At 51.5% G+C, this 20,018-nt stretch overlaps 1 protein-coding gene across 8 annotated transcripts in view; it reads right to left on the minus strand.

The window, feature by feature from the left end:
- Positions 1–20,018, minus strand: part of ZNF516 (zinc finger protein 516) — a 113,596-nt gene that overhangs the window by 47,442 nt on the left and 46,136 nt on the right. For all 8 annotated transcript variants that reach the window (XM_019937227.3, XM_073790827.1, XM_033837848.2 and 5 more), the window contains exon 2: positions 17,913–19,845. In XM_019937227.3, coding sequence (XP_019792786.2) covers positions 17,913–19,671 — 1,759 coding nt within the window. In that variant the 5' untranslated portion in view covers positions 19,672–19,845. The remainder of the gene's footprint in view (positions 1–17,912; positions 19,846–20,018) is intronic.

Genomic DNA, 20,018 nt, shown 5'->3' on the forward strand with positions numbered 1-20,018 from the left:
TGACCTGACAATCGCCGAAGGTTACTGAACTTCCACAGATTACGGCGATCTTTTGAAGATGCTAATAACAGACCCCAAAAAACTTGGTGATTCCCTGCCCCCCACAAGAAAAAGGATAAATAGAAGAGAACAAAGAGGCAGGAGAACTCCGAATTCTGAAGGTCAAGTGAAACACTACCAAGGTCAGTGAAACACTATTCTCACGGATATGTCCCACCGTCAAGGGAGACCACGGACTCGGAAATGTTCAAAAGTGGTGACAGCTTAGGAGTCACCCTGAGTTAGGCTGGGGAACGTCGGAAAGGGGGACGGAGACGTAGCCTGAGGTGACGTTCAGGCTGCCATAAGCCCTGAGACAAAGGAAGGGCCAAACCCCCGAAGAGCACAGCTCTGGCCCGGCTGCCACTGCTTTCCTGGCCGCCCGGTCAGAGGGCCTGGCCCACGTGCCGGCTGCACAGGAGCAGAAAGTGGGGGGATGGACACAAACCTGGCAGGTCCCAGGTCAAGGCTTCCTGATATAAGGGCCAGGTCACACGTCCGGGGCGCGCCCTGAGCCCTCGGGCTCCACCCCGTCTCAGAGCGGAACAGAATCCAGCCCGAGCCCCTGGTGAGGTCTGTCCTGGCGAAGCTGCCACCTCGTCCCTCCCTCTGCCCTCACGGAAACCTGCCGGATAGCTCAAGGCAAGGGCTGGCTTGAAGGACCCACGGGGCACTGGAGTTCCCTACTCTCCAAACAGCCAGTGTCTTTTCAAAACACCCGAGCAGGACCGATGGGTGACATCATCCTAAAATAAATCCGATGAAACTTTCCCAAGCCCACGATGGAGTTATTATGTAAGAACTACTCTAAACTACAGAGGGATGCCTACATTTGGCAACACTTCACATTTCTTTGGTCTTACTTACAGTAAAAAAGTATATACATTGTGCCACAGAACATGTATTTTCAAGAGAAAAAGAAGTTTTTGAAGACATTTCCATAGATCTTAGTCACCAGGCAGGTCTGGCACCCAAGCCATCATGGGTCTTTCTGTCTCATGCATGGATCAATCTGGATCACTTTGGCCTTTTGAAGGCAGGGTTGTTTTATTTTCCTCTTAACTGATTAATGCACCAGAAAATCAATGATTATCATTGCTTATTGCTATTTTAAGTAAAAGTACGGCTACTTGAGCAATTTAAAGTAAATCCCAACCAGACTGACATATACACACTGCTATGTATAAAACAGATAACTCATGAGAACCTGCTGTACAGCACAGGGAACTCCACTCAGTGCCCTGTGGTGACCTACATGGGAAGGAAATCCAAAAAAGAGGACATATATGTGTACATAGAGCTGATTCACTTTGCTGCACAGCAGAAACTAACACAACATTGTAAAGCAACTATACTCCAATAAAAATTAATTAAAAAAAAACAGAAATGCATGAAGAACATGCTCTTTCAAGAGAAAGAAAAAGCCATCGGCCATAGGGAAGCAAGGACATGCATTTCTCTGGGCATCTGTGACAGACTGCCAGCGTCCTGACCTCCTACGGATTAACCCTGTCAAATTGATCATTGAATGAATACCTTTCTTTCTTCCTAAGAGAAAAACTCATAAACCACAGAATTTTAAAATTAAAAGAAATAAGATAAAGTAAATCCCAGCCCAATTCAGCCGAGCTGTTATACATGCTAATCATGCCAACCTGGTCTTTGGTGGCGTTGATCGGAACCCAGTAAGTCACTGCTGTCAGCTGCGGGTGTGGGGCAAACGGCCCAAGCGAGGCCCAGGCAGACACTTCGTGGACAGAAGCCAGGGGATGACGCCATCCCGACCCCCTAGGTGGTGTCTGTCCACCCAAAGGGCTGCGGCTCCAGGTGGCAGGTCTCAGCATCCTCCCCTTCAGGAGTCAAGGGTGAAGCACACGCGTGCCTCCCCCCGCCACCGCCGCTCAGCCCTCAGGGCCCGGCTGTGGACCCAGGCAGACACTGGGAATCAGACACAAGCAGGGCTGTCCCTGAGACCGTGAGACTGGGGACCAACTTTCTGGAAACCGAGGAATCAGAAGTGGAGGTCAATGCAACCGTCGAAACAAGTATGGTCTCAAATTGAAAGGACTAAGTACGAGGCAGTTCTAAGACTACAGGAGAAGTGTCTCCACGTTTATGGCGAGGTGAGGACAGGAGACACCCAGACAGCGACTAAACGGAAAGGAGTCGTGGACCAGACACACCTGCGCAAACAGACCACAGCGAGGAGGGTGACCTTAGGAAGAGGAGGTGTGTTTCCAATTCTGCCAAGAAAAGAACAAGCCAAAGAGTTTAAATTGCAGGCAGTAAAGGCGAGAAGGAAATCTCAGATTATAAAATACATCAAACCGGAAAAATAAAACCATCTAACATAATTCTCCTCTGCACAAATCTTGAAGATACGCAGAGATACTTCACGTTTGTAATTGGTTGGTTGAGTTTTACCTAATGAAAGAACACAAGCGGTCCTCTTAAAATCGTACGCAGTCCTGCAACCAAATGTTGAGTCATCTTGCAGACTGGCGTCGGCATGGAAACCCTGCGCTGAGCGCATCTCAAGGCTTAGACTGGGATACACTCAGAGATGCCGGGAGTCCCCTCCCGAAAAGGTCAGCGAAAACACGTTTCCACACCAGGGTTCACGTGCGCTCTTTCCAAGGGAAGAATCCCCAGGAGGAAAACACCCACAAGCCCTTTTACGGGCTGGAAAAGGAGAGGTTACAGGGATCAAACTCTGCAGTTCTCAAGTCCCTCCGGGAGAGGGATGCAGCCCCGTCCTTCCTGCACGTTCCCACAAATGCTCCCCTGATGTGACCTGGAAGGACCTCGCCTCAAACACCAGGTAAGCGACACGACAGGACGAGACATCTGTTGGCAGATGTCTGGATGCTCACCTCTGAACCGCATTCAGGTGAGTCAGGACCTTCCGCTGACTCAGGAAGGCCTCATCTCAAGGTGACATCAGACTCCAGAACCTTCCATTTCAATTACAGACCGATCTTTTAAAATGAACTCCAGAGCTCTCTGTATACTCTGTGACGTCAGAGGGATGGGAGGAACCCACTGCTTTGGGGACGTTTCCATGTGCATCGTGGAATCTACAACTGATAAGTCAGTAATTCTTCAACAGTTCAAACCCGGGACAAAGGACTCTCAAGGCAGTGGTGATCTGCCAGATTTTGCTTCACATATTTACGCAATATTTTCTTAACCAAAACTAAATAAGGGTAGCTCACACACAGGCAAAATCAATTCAGAATCAGAAGAAATACATCCAGTAAATAAACCACTTCAGGACTAGAACCGAATTCCTTATGCTGCTCTGGGGGAGGGGTAGTCAGTCATCGGTCATTATTGACTATTATTTGTGAAAATCACAGGCTACAGATCACAGACCACTGAGATTACAAGACACATCTCTACATCTGGAGAGCCCAGGTCTAGAGCAGGATCTAAAGGAGTCTTGGGTCTCTTTTTACTTTGAATTAAGGAGATAGGCCTGTGTGTGTGAGCTAAGTTTCAGCGGTTAAGGTTGGAGTCTTCTATTTTTACACCTTGACTCTTAGCAGATTCTTTGGGGCATCTGCAAGGGTCCCACAAAGTCAGGGCAAAGCTGTGACCCCCATACTACACCCAACACGGAACAGTGACACCCCACCACGGAACAGAACTGACCCAAGAGACAACAGCCAGCTTCAGCCCAGAAGCTACCAAATTCCAAACAGAACGGAACTTCCCGTCCTGATGACTGACGTCTGTGCCAGAGAAGCAACCCCTGCAGTATTCTTCTTCTCTAGGACGCGTTTCAGTAGCTTTCAGCATCACGGTTCCCCGTGCTGTGTGGTGCACTCCAATGTGTCACGTCATTCTGGCTCCAGGTGCTTTGTTGAACATCTTCTGTGTTAGAAAATGCTAAGATTTTTTTCATCACACAAAGAGACTAAAGGCAATTGTTGTTTTCTCTTGAATCTCTTTTTCCACCAGCATTGTTTTGACCCTCAACATGGCTAATGCACGTGTTTAAAGTATTAACGCGCGTAAACAATAGAAAGAGAGGTATCTCTACCAGAAGGCCCTCCCCTTTTCTCCCTCAGCTAATTATCCTTCGAACATTCACAGCCTGAGGTCCCAGCATCTCCATCTAGTAGTAAACAGAGCTGCTAAACAGGCCTTGGTCGGCCAACGAGCAGGCCAGGAAACAAGACCAGATGTTTCCCGGGTGCCCTGAAATAACCACCTGCCGGAAGATTCACCCAGAGACGGGCACCAGGTGACACACAGGCTAGCCAGGTAGTCTGAATTTCACACCGAGGACAAGTAGCTTTTAGCATATGTCTCAAACATTACGTGGGACGTGCCTATACTAAAAAAAAAAAAAAAAAAAAAAAAAAGTATTCGATGTTTATCTGAAATTTTTAAAATTTTTTATTTACTAAACCTCTAACGTGTTCTCAACTAAACAAATACTTTATTTACACGAATGACTTCAAAGGAAACACTTGTGTGAATTAGACGCACGGTCCAAAAACAACGTGTGAACGCTGATGGAGACACCAACGTTATGTATCACGAAGAAAATTACTTCTCATCTAGATGCAGTATCGCTCATTTACTGAGAAGAGCTGAACGTATGCATGGAACACAGAGGAGAAGCCAGTACTACCTTCAAAGGACCCAAACCACAGGGCAGGCACTTAACTAATGACTGTGATGGGGCCTCTCGGAGCCTCAGTGACTCCAAAGGTCCCTCCCGTGCAAGCGAGGGCCTACCTGCAGCCCCTCATTCCTGCACCTTCTCTGGGCAGGTTGCCAAGACATCCCACCCCCAGTCCCCGGCCCGAGGCCCTGCTGCTGGGCTGGGCTTTGGGGCAGAGCGCGGCTGGGAAGGGGAGGTTCAGGACTGTCCAAGAGCGAAAGAGAGAACAGGCACGGCTCTAGCAGGTGCAAGGTAGCCTCCCACCGGCTCCTCCTTGGTCCCTCCTACCTGCCTCTGCCCAGCCAGTGCAAGCAGCGTAAGAGAACAAGCTCCTGACGTCTGGAGTCACTTGGCTTCAACGCTTATAACTGTCACGATCCGGAGAAAGCGTCCTTGAACCTCCACCTCAGATTCCCCGCTAACACCCACACCCCACTGGGTTAGGATGGTTTACCAAGCCTCCAGATGCTGGGTGAAGAAGCTAGCACGTGGACATTCGTGTGTAATGGGATATTTCAAGCCAGTGGAGGAAAGACTGATGACAGAATAAATTATGTTGGAAAAACTGGAGAGCAATATGGAAAAAATGTGCAAACGTCTCACAGAATACGTCACAAGTCCCACGTGATGAGCACAATGTGTAATAAGGTAAATGTCATAAGGCAAACTAGCTTTATTCAATGGAAATATGTTAACAGTAGGGTAGGGGGTGCCTTTCTAAGTGGTGTGTAAAACTGAAGAACCGTAAAGGGAAAAACTGCCAATCCTGGCAGCTGTAGAGCTACTGCAGTAAAAGACTTCATAAAAAAGTCTTTTATTAAACTAGGAGACAGTATTTAAAGCAAAAAGATTCATATCCACAATATATAAAGCGCTCCTATAACATAATAAGAAAAGGACAAACAACACATTATAAAAATGGGCAAAGCGCGTGAACAGATATATCACACAAGAAATACAAATGACCAACAAACATGAAAACATGCTTATTCTCACAGAAACTATGAAAACAGAGATCAAAGCAATAAATGTATAACATTTTTCCTTTGGGGCAGCAACTGTAGTACCTTTATAACACCCAGAATTGTTGAAGGTCTGGGACCATGGGCCCAACTCATAAACTGCTGGTGGATGTGAGGATGTTACAACCTATCTGGCAAAATCTTCTGAAATATGAAATGTGCAAACCCCTCAAACCAGCAATTTCATTAAAGAAACCGATCATGAAATTCTCCTAAGTGTTATCAGCACGTTTACTGCAGGCTCTACTTGTAATGAAAACTGGGAAAAAACTTCCATGTCCATCCACAGGCAAATAAATTACGATCACGTTCCGTCTGACGCAGGTCAGGAGACACTCCATGGATGTGGCCGACTCCCAAGACATGCTGTTGGCTAGAAAAGCAAATCACGCAACAAAACAAGTAAAACGATCTTATTAAGTATCAAAACGAGAAAAACAATGGCGCACGTGTATACACTGTGTACGTAAATATTCTTTAAAGACCTGAGGGTACAAAATAAACATCTCCTGAGTGGCTGAGGTGGGGAAGCACGGCTGCAGAATGTGGACTGTTCGCCACGTGTTCACCAAAGACTTGTCCGTTTTGCAAAGAATGAACAGAATTCTAACATCAGTTGCACGTGCCAGCCGGGATCCGGCCCGTGAAATGTTAGCCCTTGCTTGTCCACCTCCATCACTGCCCCCGTGACCCATGGGGGCCGGGGACACAGGCTCTGGAGGAAAGAAGCAGAGAAGAGTCAGTCGTCAGCCTGGGCACGGGGCTGGACAAAGGTAGCCTTGGCCTCTCCCCTCCTCACTGGGGGGCAGGAGAGCTGGGGTAGCGGTAGGATCAGTCCTCAGGCAAGAAGACCAGGTCTGGGGGACCCTAACCTTGCCCTGGAAGGCCTCCCCCCACCAAGGGCATCCGAGGGAGCTGCGAAGTGACACGCCCCCTGCAGCCAGGACAGAGGGACAGAGTTGGGGGTGGGGATGGCAGCAGTGGAGGTTCCCAGGAGGAGGCCTGTGGGAATGACAAGGGCAGGGTCACGGCGATCTGTTCCGGGCGCACTGGTCACAGTCTGGGATTCTGTCTCTGGCCTTGGGACACAGCCAAGACAACAAGCACAGGATCCTGGGAGACTGGACAGACTGCCACGTGTGCCCACTGCTGCCCTACATCAAGTCTGGTCGTGCATGCTGAGCACTGGGTGCGAGCGGATGTCCTGTTTCCTCCCACTTCCTTACTCCCCTTTGCCCATCTGATAGGAAGAGGAGCGAGGGGGAGGAGCCTGAACAGGATGAAGCTGACCAGTGGCCAGCTGGGTGGGCGCGGCTGACGCTGGACCAACAGATGGCGGGAAGGAAAGAAGGCCCCTCACCTGCCCTGTGCACCTGCTCTGGGAGGCTCCCAGATGCGGCACTGCTCCAAAAACTTCTACGAACTTGTACTACACCCCCCATACACCAGACCTTTAAACTCAGAGGAAAAGATCTTCAACACAAGAAGGAAAACCCAAGAAATTCGGACCCAGAACAGAAAAGAAATGTGGACATTTAAAAGGGATCCAAGAATCACGTCTGCCCAGTGCTGTCCAGCTCACCGGGCAGCTCCGTGTAAGCGATTTCATCTCTTCCCAGCTAACTTTCAAGCACGATGCCCTTTTGTAACCGGGGTTTCAAAACATATCAAGAATTGGTTTCTGACTTGTGAGCAGGCTGTCACCATGGAAACTGCAGAGACTCTTTTCTCTCGTTGGTGTTGACACACAACCTGTCCAGAACCTCGTGTTCAGAGTTTCCAAAATTTCCCAAGTCAGGACTTTGCAATCCCTTTCTTCACACCTGGAATTCAGGAACTCTGTAAGTCACCTCCCCAGTGCCACATTTTAACTGCACTGTAAGGCTAGTAATGACACTCCTCTGTCAGCCAAGGAGCTTTACAAGAAAAACAGCTTTTAAGGGTTTAATGCCTGTTTTCAACCTCATGGCCATGCCCTACCAAATTTCATCATTTCTGAGAAAACAGCCCCAAATCATATTTCTTAAAGATGAAAATGTTCACTCCACCCCATTACTATGCATTTCAAGTCCAATACTGGATTAATCTGTATCAATCATATCTCATGAATTCTACAGAAATCAATTTTAAAAAACCAAGAACATCATAGACAAGTTTTCAATCAAAGCAATTACGGTACCTAGGAGTCAGACTGGGAAACTGACCATCATTCCAACGTCAAAAATGGTGTTCTCCAACGGGCCAGTCCACTGACAGACTCTTCAATCACTGGATTACTGTCTGCAGGAACAACACGACTTCGTGATTTTGGCGGAAGCTGCCATTCCCCAGCAGGTTTCAGAGATCAGGTTTAGGCACACGCGGCATTTTCTATAGGATGACCAACCGGGCATCAGAGGGTACCGCTGGGTACCCTCTGTACCCAGTATATAAAATGAAGTATATCATTTTAAATGATATACTTCAGTAACCAATCAGGTTATTACGTGAACAGAGTAGTCATAGTAAAACCGGAATACAGTTTAGTCACAGTGCTGAAAGTAATTATTCTGGAGTTCTCAAAAAGAACATGAGTAATACTCAGATCTCACACATTGTTAGGGGAACATATTTGGCAGCCAGAGTCAGCCCAAATGTCTTACTAATCTGTGAAAAAACTTCTCTCAAATCAGTGGCTGCCTTTGTAAATAAAACAGAAGACAAGGCATCCTTTAAGCGGATGCGACTACACTGACCGCACACACAGATACCGGTAAAATTCCAGTAATGAAGGTGGGACCTTCTAATCTTTAATCCAGAGAAGACTATCCCTACCTTTTTCAACTCTAGTAAAATATAGATCTGAAACCACAATCTGTTTTAATACGCAAAGGCTTAGACAAAGCGTGTAGGCAAATACTGGATCAGATCAGTAGCCTACGAAGGTTTCATGAAAAACCAGCCTCAGAATAGGTCAGGCACACAGGAAATTAAGAACTTAAAAAAAAACAAACTTACAAACGAAAAAATTAAGAACGTGTGCCAGAGACACGTACACAACAAAAACACTTACCGAATAAAACCTAAATGCTTGAGAAAAGAGAATCTCAGCTAACTAAATGATTCACTGTACCCACAATGAACACGCAGACCACGGATGATACAAATGGATAGCGCCCACGGTACAGAGCCGGCTGAGCCGGAATGTGCCACGGGAAGGACGGTACATCCTGAAAGAAGAGGCCGCCTGAGCTCTGGGCGGGGCTGCTTCCGAGGTCACGGGCGCTGACTGTGAACTTCAGACTCCCCGTGGGCTGGGCCAAGGCAGGAGCAGGAAAGGGATGCTTGTCTCAGCAGGAAAGACCCCAGGGCTGGGGGCGAGGGCACAGGGCCTCTGCAGCTTCTCAGCATCTGCACACCGAGGACTCCCCTGGAAAGACATCAAGGACTCGCCCAAGGGCTCCAAGTCCCAGCGCCCCACACCATCCCTAGACAGTCCGCAGGTCCCCGCTCTGCCTCGGTCTTGGGCCCTCGAGCGCCAAAGCTGTGTCCGCCACCGACTGCGCACCAGGCCCACCCTCCAGTCACAGCCCCGGCCCGGGTCAGGGATCAGCCCAAGCGCACGTGCGGCACGCGGACCCTGAGCCCCAGGGCGGTCGGGTGGGCGAGGCGTCCAGCTCCCGATCCTTATACGGCCACCAGGCACGGGGACGCTGGCAGTGAGGTGGGAAACCCTCGGGGACCTGAGTCGCCACATCCTGGGAAGCCAGCCATGACCGTGAGCGGGGTCAGAGCTGACCGCACGCACACCAGCTGCCACGCACTCGGCCGTCCAGCATTGCAAACGCTGAGCCCGCTTCTGCTCCTCCGGTGATAAAGGTTCACAAAGAGCCCAGGACGCAGACCCCAATCACGGCGCCCACAGGAAACACGCAGGATCAGAAGTCGTGAGAAAGGCTCCTTGCAGAATACCAAACTCACCAAAAATCACCCCAAGCATAATTAACTCCAGCCCATCCAAAAAGGCCACGATATTATTTCGCGTTGAAGCGGCCCTTTCAACTTAAAAACTTTGCAGGATCACAAGAAGTTCATGTTAAACACTGTTGGTTAATCCATGGCTACTATTACTAGTCGTTGCCACTGTTACGGACACGTGGCGACTAGACAACTTGGTGAGCATCCCCGCTGCCCCAGGGCTCAGCCCCTCCCAGGAACACACCATACCTCTCCTGGGAGTTCACCGCGGACGGAGGATGGACCTAACCGACCCCTCCCGGTGGGGCTGCCGGCCACTGCGCAGTCAAGATCACCGCGGGGCGCCAGGACGAACACCTGGGCCCTGCCCACAGAGAGCACAGTCCCAGGAGAGGGACGTGCCCACCGTGTGAGGCACGAGGCCGACGCCACGAAACTGCAGAGACGCAGCAATTCCAGGAACACAGTGGGTCCGGGTTGGAAGTGAGAGTCCGGGCGGGAGGGACTTCCAGCCTCCAATGTGCTCGCCGGGGAAACGGGCTGCTCGGGCCCCCAGAGGGTGAGTGGGGAGCTCTGGGCAGGGCATTCGGGGCGCAGAGAAGGTGCAGCGGGGGAGACGGGGAGGCAGGTCAGGGCCACGGCTGTGGTCCCAGGAAGCCAGTGTCACGAGCGGGAACTCCTCTGCTTGCAATGACAGCATCAAAGGGCTGAGCAGATCAGCCAGCCACCTGGGCACTTTCAACCAACGGTAGGAAGCAGGGGTGCTGTCAGGTGTGCCCCACCACCGGCCCAGACAAACATTATGATCACGCTTCTGATCACAAACACAGGCAGGGGCGTCAGTGCTGGTTGGAATGACATGTCTACAACAGCAGGGACAAGGCACCGTCTCGGGGGTGACACCCCGGCTCAGCAGGTGTGAACCTCACTTCCAAAGCCCAGGTCATCCCCCTGCAGAGCTGACCGGGACACACCCCCACTGATCAGCACCTGACGGTTCAGAAGCAAAATCAGTTCAACCCACCTCTTCACATGGAAGGCCACACCTCAGGGGACTGGGGTGAGAGACCCAAATTCCGTTGTTTCTACTCACCACTGATGGGTCACATCTACCAGGAGGGCTCTCATGCTTCACACGAGAGGTCACAGGCTCCTGTCTGAACTAGAGGAGACCAAGCTCCTCTTCCTGACATGTGAACCACAGGGAAAGAGCGGAAAATCATAGCCAGCATCACCCATACCGCAGACTGGGGAAAACTAAGTCCAGTGGGGCAACAGGACAGAAATAACAGGATTTAGGATGTGAAGCAGAGACGGAAAAGACTGAAAAGCAGGCACATCAAATAAGACTCTGTAAACACAGTGCAGGCGTTTTTCCTGGACTCCAGGAACATCGTGAATTTTGCCTTCAGATGGCACCCACTCGATATTTGCCGCAGGCAGGCAGCCTCCTGGTGACAGGGTGAAGCCGGCACCGCACGCCGCCAAGCACGGGCTTCCACAGAGCTCGGCAGGGCTACCTCCATCTCCGTTGCCTCCAGGGTGGGTGGGAGTGGAGACTGGGGATCTGGAGCCCTGGACGGGGCCTGAGCCATCCTGGGACCACACGCTTCTGCCCCTCAAGTGACCAGCCAGGACACACACCCTCTCCTAGGCTGGGAGACGGACCCTGTGGACCCTGATTCTGGTTCTAACTCTTGTACCAACAAGAGCCGTGTGGACAGGATGTCCAGGCCATGCCAGGCACCTAACAGGGACACGGTGGCAACAGCCCTGCTGGTGGCGATCCCAGCCCCCATAGTGCCACCCAGGAAGCAGACACACAGGGGTTGAGGACTGAAGACACACAGCTACTTCGTGCGAAAGGAGAACCTTAACCTAGGCGACCCCGCTCACGTGCCTCCCACCACCATGCTGTCCTCGGGCAACAGACACACCTGGAGGCTCTGGGCAAATTACAGTGACTCCCCCTATGCCTTGGTTTCCTCTCTGTTAAAATGGGGGGGCAGACCATTCCCAGCTCTAAAATTCTATGATTCTATCTTGTGTGAAGGAGAGAGATGGAGACAGAGAGACAACGAATCAAGTGTTGGAACTTTGCTAACAAACAAAAGGGTCTGCATGGTGTCTGCTTAACGACGCTGAGAATCGTGCATCCCACGTGTCTGTCTCAGCGTCAGGAAGAAAATCCGGAATATAATCTCCACAGTCTCACGCGTTTCACAGCATAATACGTTCCTTCTGGAAGGTCGGGGATGCAGCGCTGTGTTCCAGCAAATTTGAACGTGCACGCCAGGCACAGACGACCAATGTCTAAAGAACCAGAATGTAGTAAGCACACCTCTAAGGCACTATTCTCATCATAACGCAATCTCCCTGGATAATTCGGAGGCGTATCAGGGGACCACGGGGCCAGTGAATAATCACCGTCGTCTCCGTGCGCGTGCTGACGGAGACGCTTCCGGTGGCTAAGATGCTGACGAAACCACAGGGCGCTCTGCCGTCGGCTGTCAAGTGCACCTGGATACTTTTCGTAAAGAATCCACTGCACTTTCCTACTGAATAAGAATTTAATAGGAGGGTTTTCAAGTCTCTCTTTATTCCCAACTAAGTCAACTCCTCGATGTTCAGGACAGTAGAAAACACTAAGGGTGGTGTCACCCTCACATCTGGCTGAAAGGCATCCGTCTGCCGTTTACGGTCCCTCTTCTGTAATCTGGAATCAACCAGCTCTTCCTTGATCTCCATCTCTGCTGTCCGGATTCTCCTTGTCACCGGTCCCCACCCTGGTGCTGTGCTCCAGCCGCTGGCTGGCACATGGCAGAGAGCATCCCAAGCTCTGTGGCCTGGCACCTGCGCCAGCATCACCACGGCCGGGGCACTTCCAGAGTGGCCGACCAGCCTGCGTACGGACATTTATTAGGTATCGCTCAAGACGCCTGTGTGATGAGGAAACTGGGCCCGGCGAGCTGGACTGAACGGTGTCCGAGGAGAGCTGACCGCCTGATTTCACCTGTACCAATTCCGAAGGCTCCTGTTCAGTGGGGGGGGCCCGGTACCACGTAGGACTGACACCGCTCAGGATCACAGGGTTTGTAATTGTACCGGGTTGTTCCCAGATGTGCCTGCTGCTTTCCCCCAGTTACACGGATTCTATTTCCCATCCTCTCACTTTATTCATGTTCTCTCCTCCTTGGTCTCCTACCCCTCGTTCTTTGTGGTGTCATTTTTAGCCTCTTGGGCGGTGGGGGGGGGGGGGGAGGCATGGATGAAGCCCTGTGTTAAGATAAAAGTCCTTCCCCATCACTGAGCATCGGAGATGGGAACCAGGCAGGGCTGCAAACAGGTCCCAGCTTCCCTGCTCAGAACATGCTCGCCCTGCACCAGAAGGACGGTGGGGAGAATCCGTCCCCTTGGAGCTCCTGCTCGATCGCAAAGTAAACGCTAAGAATAAGCAACAATAAAAGCCTCCCGTCCCAGCAGGCCCGGCCGCCACTGCGAACACCCCTCCCAGGCCCACCTCACACTCCACACTCTGACCTTTGTCCCTGATTCCCCCGAAATCCTGCTTCAATGGGAGGACGTGTAACATTTCCTCCCTAAGCTGTTCTGATGACCGTCCACGGCCTATCAAAAAAAAAATAATAAGATTGGCCGGTTAACCTTTTGGAGAGCTGCATGACCACAGCCTGACCCGCTGCACACAAACGTGGACTGTCGGTCAGTCTCAAAGCATGTGCTCAACTAACATTTTATATAATCAAAACACTGTGGCTCTTCTTGCAATGACGACAGAAAGAAGATGAGCTCTAACGTCCGAGACTGTGGCCTGGTGGCAGCAAGTGGAGAGATATGAGAAAGTGGAGACTTTCTGAAATAAATCCATGTCTTCCTTCTAACTGTCTTTTCTTCCCTTGACTATATTTTTAAATTACGAAAACTCTCTCCTTACTTCTTCCAACTACACGCAACACTACGGCGCTTGCTCTAAGAACGTTTTATTCTATTAGGTTGAGCCATAGGGTTTGTCAGTCAAAAACAATAAAACAGGGCTTCCCTGGTGGCGCAGTGGTTGAGAGTCCGCCTGCCGATGCAGGGGACACGGGTTCGTGCCCCGGTCCGGGAAGATCCCACATGCCGCGGAGCGGCTGGGCCCGTGAGCCATGGCCGCTGAGCCTGCGCGTCCGGAGCCTGTGCTCCGCAACGGGAGAGGCCACAGCGGTGAGAGGCCCGCGTACCGCAAAAAAAAAAAAAAAAAAAAGTCAAATATTGCAATTTCAAAACTTGGGGTTTTACTATCGATTAAGTTACAATCAGTATCCAAAGATATAGAGAGAGGGTGGGCTCAACAGACAATACGCTTGATGCGATAGAAATCAGAATAACAAAAAATAGTCAAAACCAAGGATATACTGTACAACACAGGGAAACAGCCATTATTCTGTAACAACTTTAAATGAAGTATAATCTATAAAAACACTGAATCACTGTGTCGTACACCTAAAACTAATATAACATTGTAAAACAATTATACTTCAATTAAAAAAATACCCGGGGTAGTCACCTAACTTTTAGCCGAAACAGCATATATGCAGATAAACAGTAGGAATGGGTTCTGCGTCAAGGCAAGGCCCCCAGCACCAGGCAGGGCTTCTCCCAAGGGCACCACGTCTTAGAGTACAGGGACTTGATGCAGAGAGTCCTCTGAGACACAGTCAGCCGGCTTCTACCACTCCTAAGTCATCCTAACGCTTTATAAGCAGAATTGCGCTTTGGCCCGTTGACCTGTCTTCAGTAATAAATTCTGAGCACCATGACCCTGCTTTGTTTGAAAATGTTAATTTTTCTAAATTTCAACTAAATGCCCTTTCAGTGCTCCTCTTAATTAAAAGGATTAATTTTTGTGAACTCCAAAAGGGTCCTTTCTATCAGTGCCACGTCACTTTCTCAATAAAGATTGAAATCTAGCTCCGTAACACATTGTAAATTATTGGATTTTATTCACAACTTTGCTCTTAGACTATTTTAAGTCTGTAATGAGGGCTGCTGGGAGCCGGTCTTATGGGGAAATAAAGGTAATGGGACGATCAGAGCTTTCCAAAGGAGTAGACGCAACACTCGACAAAGACTATTTCATGAAAAAAGCAAGTTTCTTTCAATTGACCTGATAATGCAAATGGTCTCTAGATCCAGGAGCGGCATTCAAACCCACGCCTGGACGTCAAAAAATCTGTGGGGAAACTATGGCACAATGGGGGATTTACTGGAAGGGGCACAACGATCTGAACTCTAAGGTCAACTTTGCTACTAGAAGTAGCGGGACTCATTCCTCTGAGAATTCCGGCCCTCAATTTCTACATGTTTCCTCTCGTCATTTTAACCGGTCATCCCACCAAGGTTCTGAGAATTTATTAGAGTCATGTCACTGTTTAAAGATCTAAATCATCTTTTAGTGACAAGAAAGGCAAGTATTTTCCAAAGCTGAATGCATTTTTTAACGAGAGCAAGGCTCACTGCAGATCAAAATAGAGGATTCAACGTACCCATTTGCTCTTGCAAAGTAACTGCTTCCAAGGCCTCGCCCATCCCTGCTAACGAGACTGCTCTGTGAGTATTAAATCCATATAACACATCTCTCTCCTTACGGGGCATCCATGAAGCAGCGATTTAATGCCAGCTAGAGCACTAAAGGCCTGCCACGATATAACGTTTGTGTTTTTAGGAGGAAAGCTACTGTCCTTTGGGGCTACAAAAAGTGACCCGTGCAGACCTACAATGTTCTTCAACATTTTATGCCACTGTCATGCCATAAATTTCTTTTTCTAGTCTCTCAATAAGCTACAATATTCTGTTGTCAACTCGTTACACCCACACCATATATAATCTTGTTATGGAATCACCTGAGATCTCACATTTCTCAAAAAGTTGATTAATACAGAGAAAAGAGATACAATCTCATTAAAAAGTAAATAATAATCTCTAAAATTTAATGAACCTGAGAAGGAACAGAAAGAGTAAATGCCAACTTACAGTGAACGTAATTTGATCTTTCCCACACAGTGACATTAGAAGCACTACTGAATTAGCTTATTACTAACCATTTACCTGCCATCATGATAGATGCGGGCAAGGACAGCTTTTCCAAATATTAAAAATATTTGTCCTCAAAGTAGGAAAACAATCATTGGCAGCTTTAATATTTCCAATGTCCTCCAAAAAGTAGCCATAGTACAACTGGAATGTGACCAGTAAAATCCATAGTTGTCAACATTTTTTAAAAGGAAAAACAAAAATTAATCTTCCAAAATGCCACCCAGGGGGTCACAATTGGGTTCCCCACATCTTACGTGACAAGCTGCTAGAAGAACCCAAAAAAGCTCACAGAACTAGCACCGCATTTGCAGAGAACGGTATATTGCACTGCTCCTTTCCCACAGGTAAACGACTAAGAAACGAAATGCAAGATACGAGCCCCCGCTCGCCGCAACTAGAGAAAGCCCGTGAGCAGCAACGAAGACCCAACGCAGCCAAAAATAAATAAATTAATAAAAAAAGGGTGGTGCAGTGGTTAAGAATCCACCTGCCAATGCAGGGGACAGAGATTCAAGCCCTGATCCAGGAAGATCCACATGCCGCGGAGCAACTAAGCCCGTGCGCCACAGCTACTGAGCCTGCGCGCTAGAGCCCGCGAGCCACAACTAGAGAAAGCCCGTGAGCAGCAGCGAAGACCCAACGTAGCCAAAAATAAATTAAAATTATTTTTAAAAACGTGTTATTTTCATTTACCTACATACACACATGTGCAGATTCAGCATAGACTGATTGCCCTTATAGGAGCAAAGAAACAACTTTTTTCTACACTTTTACTGACTTCACATATACTTAAGTGTATCAGATGCTCACACAAAACGTTGTATAGACCTGGAATAATTAAACTCTGTTCAGGACAACTGGCCAAATCTTTAATAAGGGAAAGATGACATATGTTTGTGGAGTTTTTTAAGACATGCACAGGGGCAGTCTTCCTCACTACAGAATATAAAAAGCCCAGCTGAAGCACTCGGATAGCTATTGCCTCTGACCTTTCAGTAAAAGCAACATCCATTAACCAATTTTCAGGGAGAAGAGAAAACCATTCCTGGCTAGACAGAGAAAGTTACAAGTCTATAACTGAAACATCACCTTACACTTAAAAGAATTACCCAAAACAAAAAAATTATGAAGAAAATATCAAAATGTTTAAAATTTTCTTTTAAAAAATAGGAAAATGATGAAAATAAAGTTGGCCAAGCATCTTTAAATATTTACATGCTGCAGTTTGGAACGTAATCTGGTTCCAATTAGCCATCTCTAAACCCATAGGGTTACTTGAATCTGAGAAGATTAATTATGACTGCACACAATCCGAAGTTCCTCTTTCACTTGGCTGTCTGGTGCAAGGAGAGGGGCAAGGAAAGCACGTGTGCCCAGCTGACGGCGAGGAGAGAAGGGCACATCTTGGAGGGGATCCATCACCTGTTCTTTGTTCAGAAATGTCTGATGCCCCAGAGAGACCATCACCTACATAGCCAAAGGTGTGAATTTATGCAAACACTATGGGCAGTCATCAAACGGGAGCCTCAAGTGGAACTGACACTGGGCGCAGACTTCCTGAGTACAAGTCTACCAGAGCCTGGGACGCCTGGGAAAAGGCACCAAGCACAGGGTTACCTGGCTGTAGGGCCACCTACGTAGGAGGCTACCTGAGCACCAAGACTATGTGGGCCTTGGGAAACCAGGGAGCCGGGTCACCTGGCGGCAGGGCTAATTGAGCCCAGATTCCCTGACCATGAGATCCTGAGCAAGGGTTAGCTGGACCTGGGTCACCCGGGGACAGGACTACCTGAGCCTCAACTACCTGGGCATGGCTGATGGGCGAACCAGGACCACCTGGCCTGGGCCACCCGGCAGCGGTCTACTGGGCCTGGACTTCCCCGGCTCAGAGCCATCGGGCACAGAGCTCCCTGAGCCTGGACCACCTGAGCGTGAGCTACCCGGGCAAGGGCTTCCTGGACCTGGGCCACGTAGCTACGGGGCGACCCAAACACAGGGCTACCTGAGCCCAAGCCAGCTGGACGTGGGATACCTGGGCAAAGGCGACCCAGGCACAGGGCTACCGGGACCGGGACCACCCGAGCCCACCTTACCCGCGCCTGGACCACCCAGGCGCACGCGCTCACCTGGTGCAGGGTGGGCCGCCCCCTCCTCTCCGCTCTCGTAGGCGGCCTCGTCGGCCAGGCCGGAGCCCGGGGAGTCGGCGGCGGCGCAGGCCGAGCCGGGGCTGCTGGGCTGCGAGGCCGAGTCGCCCTCGCTGAGCGAGCCGCAGCGGGCGCGAGGCGCGCGGTCCCCGGGGCCGTCACGGTCACGGTCGCGGCGCGCGCGGCGGTGCACCCGCGAGTGCAACACCATCTGGTGGTACGTGCGGAAGATCTTGCCGCACTCGAAGCACTCCGACGACTTGCCGTGGCCGGCGGGGGCGGCGGCGCGACGGCTGGGGCGCGCGGCCGGCCGGGGGTCCGGGGGCCCGGGCGCGGGGTCCCCGGGCGCTCCCGCCCTCTTGCGCGGGGGCCCCTGCGCGCCGGGCTCGGGCTCGCGCTTGCGCTTCTCCTGGCTCACCAGGATGAACTCGCGCCGCTCCTTGTCGAAGGCCACGTCCCCAGCCAGCGCCTCGTCCCACGCCGCGTACTTGAGGTACTCGGCCGGCTCGGCCACCCTGCCCCGCGTGGCCAGCTGCCAGGCCTGGTAGCTGTTGACCGGGTCCAGCTCGGCCACGCGCCGCCCGGCCTGCCCGCGGGCGGGCGCGCCGGCCGCCGGACGCAGGTTCAGGCACTGAAGGAAGAGCTGCTGGGAGTCGGCGGGGCCGGGCGCCGGGCCCTCCCCGACCGGGGCCCGCGGCCGGCCGGCCTCCACCCGGCGGTGGATGGCGTTGTGCGCGTTCAAGCTGTCCAGGTTCGTAAACAGGTTCCCGCACTTGGTGCAGACTTCGTAGAGGCTCAGGCCGGCCACAATCCCCTCCTCCTGCACCACGTTGTTGATGGTGGCGATGGGGTCCAGCTCGCCGCGGGGCCTGTTCTTGCTTCCCGCCTTCGGGCCGTGCGCCTTCATGTGGTTTTTCAGGAACCACGGCTCCTTGAATCTCCGGCCGCAGATGTGGCAGCCATGGTCGAAGGAGCCCCTGTGCTTCTTCATGTGTGCCTTCAGGAACCAGGTCTGGCTGAAGGCCTGGCCGCACACCTCGCAGGGGAACTCGCCGGGGGGCAGCTCAGGCTTGCCGTTCTCTGCGAAGGCGTCGCCGCGGGGCCCCTGGGCCGTGATGTGGTCCTTCTCAATGTGGCTGAGCAGGGACTCCTCCCGCAGGGTCACGTAGCTGCACAGCCGGCACTTGAAGGGCTTGTGCGCCTGGTGCACGTGCTGCTCCAGGTCCTTCCTGCGCTCGAACTTGCTCTTGCAGAAGGAGCACTGCCCCGCCCCCGCCGCCTTGGCCTCCTCCGCCGCGCACGCCGCCCCCTCCGCCTCCTTCTTGCTGCTCCTCAGCAGGATCTTGCCACTGTCCATCTGGGTGGCGCCGTTCAGGATCCTGTTGCAGGCCGAGGTGCTCTTCGTGGGGCTGGCGCAGCCGTCCAGGCCCTCGGACACGCGCGTCTCGCCCGCCTCGGGCTCGTGGCCCTGGATCAGAGTCCCCGTGCGGTGGCCGCGGATGTGGATCTTCAGGTTGCCCTTCTGGGAAGCCCGGTGGTCGCAGTAGGGACACTTGTAGGGCTTCTCGCCTGTATGCTTGCGCATGTGCTGGGACAAGGAGCTCTGGAAGGGGAAGCTCTTGCCGCAGATGCAGCAGCTGTGGCTCAGCGCCTTGTCGCCGTCCGCCTCGGGGCTCCTGCTGGCCCTGGGTGGGCTGGGGCCCCTTCTCAGCTCCGTCTCGGCCTCTCGGGGGCGGTCCATCTCGACGACGAGGGCTCGCCCGGCCGGGGGGGCGGGGCACGGCGCTCGGTCACGTGGGCCTGCGTCTTATCTCTCCATGTTCAGGCGAGCCTCCCGCTTGCCGGCTGCAGAAGTCCGCCTGCCCCGCGGAGGGGCATGTCTTACCTGGAAAGCATGGCAGAGGGCAGCAAGCACCTGGAACAGAAAAGACACGGAGATCTTAGGAACCAGGTTTCCCCTCATAAATAGGGGCCCGGTAACATCCTCGGACCGCGATCTGCACGCTCCTCCTTCAGAAAACCAATCCCGTCCAAATTAAAGGAAGGAAGCACCCACGAAAGTTTAAACAGACGTACGAGCAGCTGCTT

Source organism: Tursiops truncatus, chromosome 13 (genome assembly GCF_011762595.2).
Source record: "Tursiops truncatus isolate mTurTru1 chromosome 13, mTurTru1.mat.Y, whole genome shotgun sequence".
NCBI classification, from domain to species: Eukaryota; Metazoa; Chordata; class Mammalia; order Artiodactyla; family Delphinidae; genus Tursiops; species Tursiops truncatus.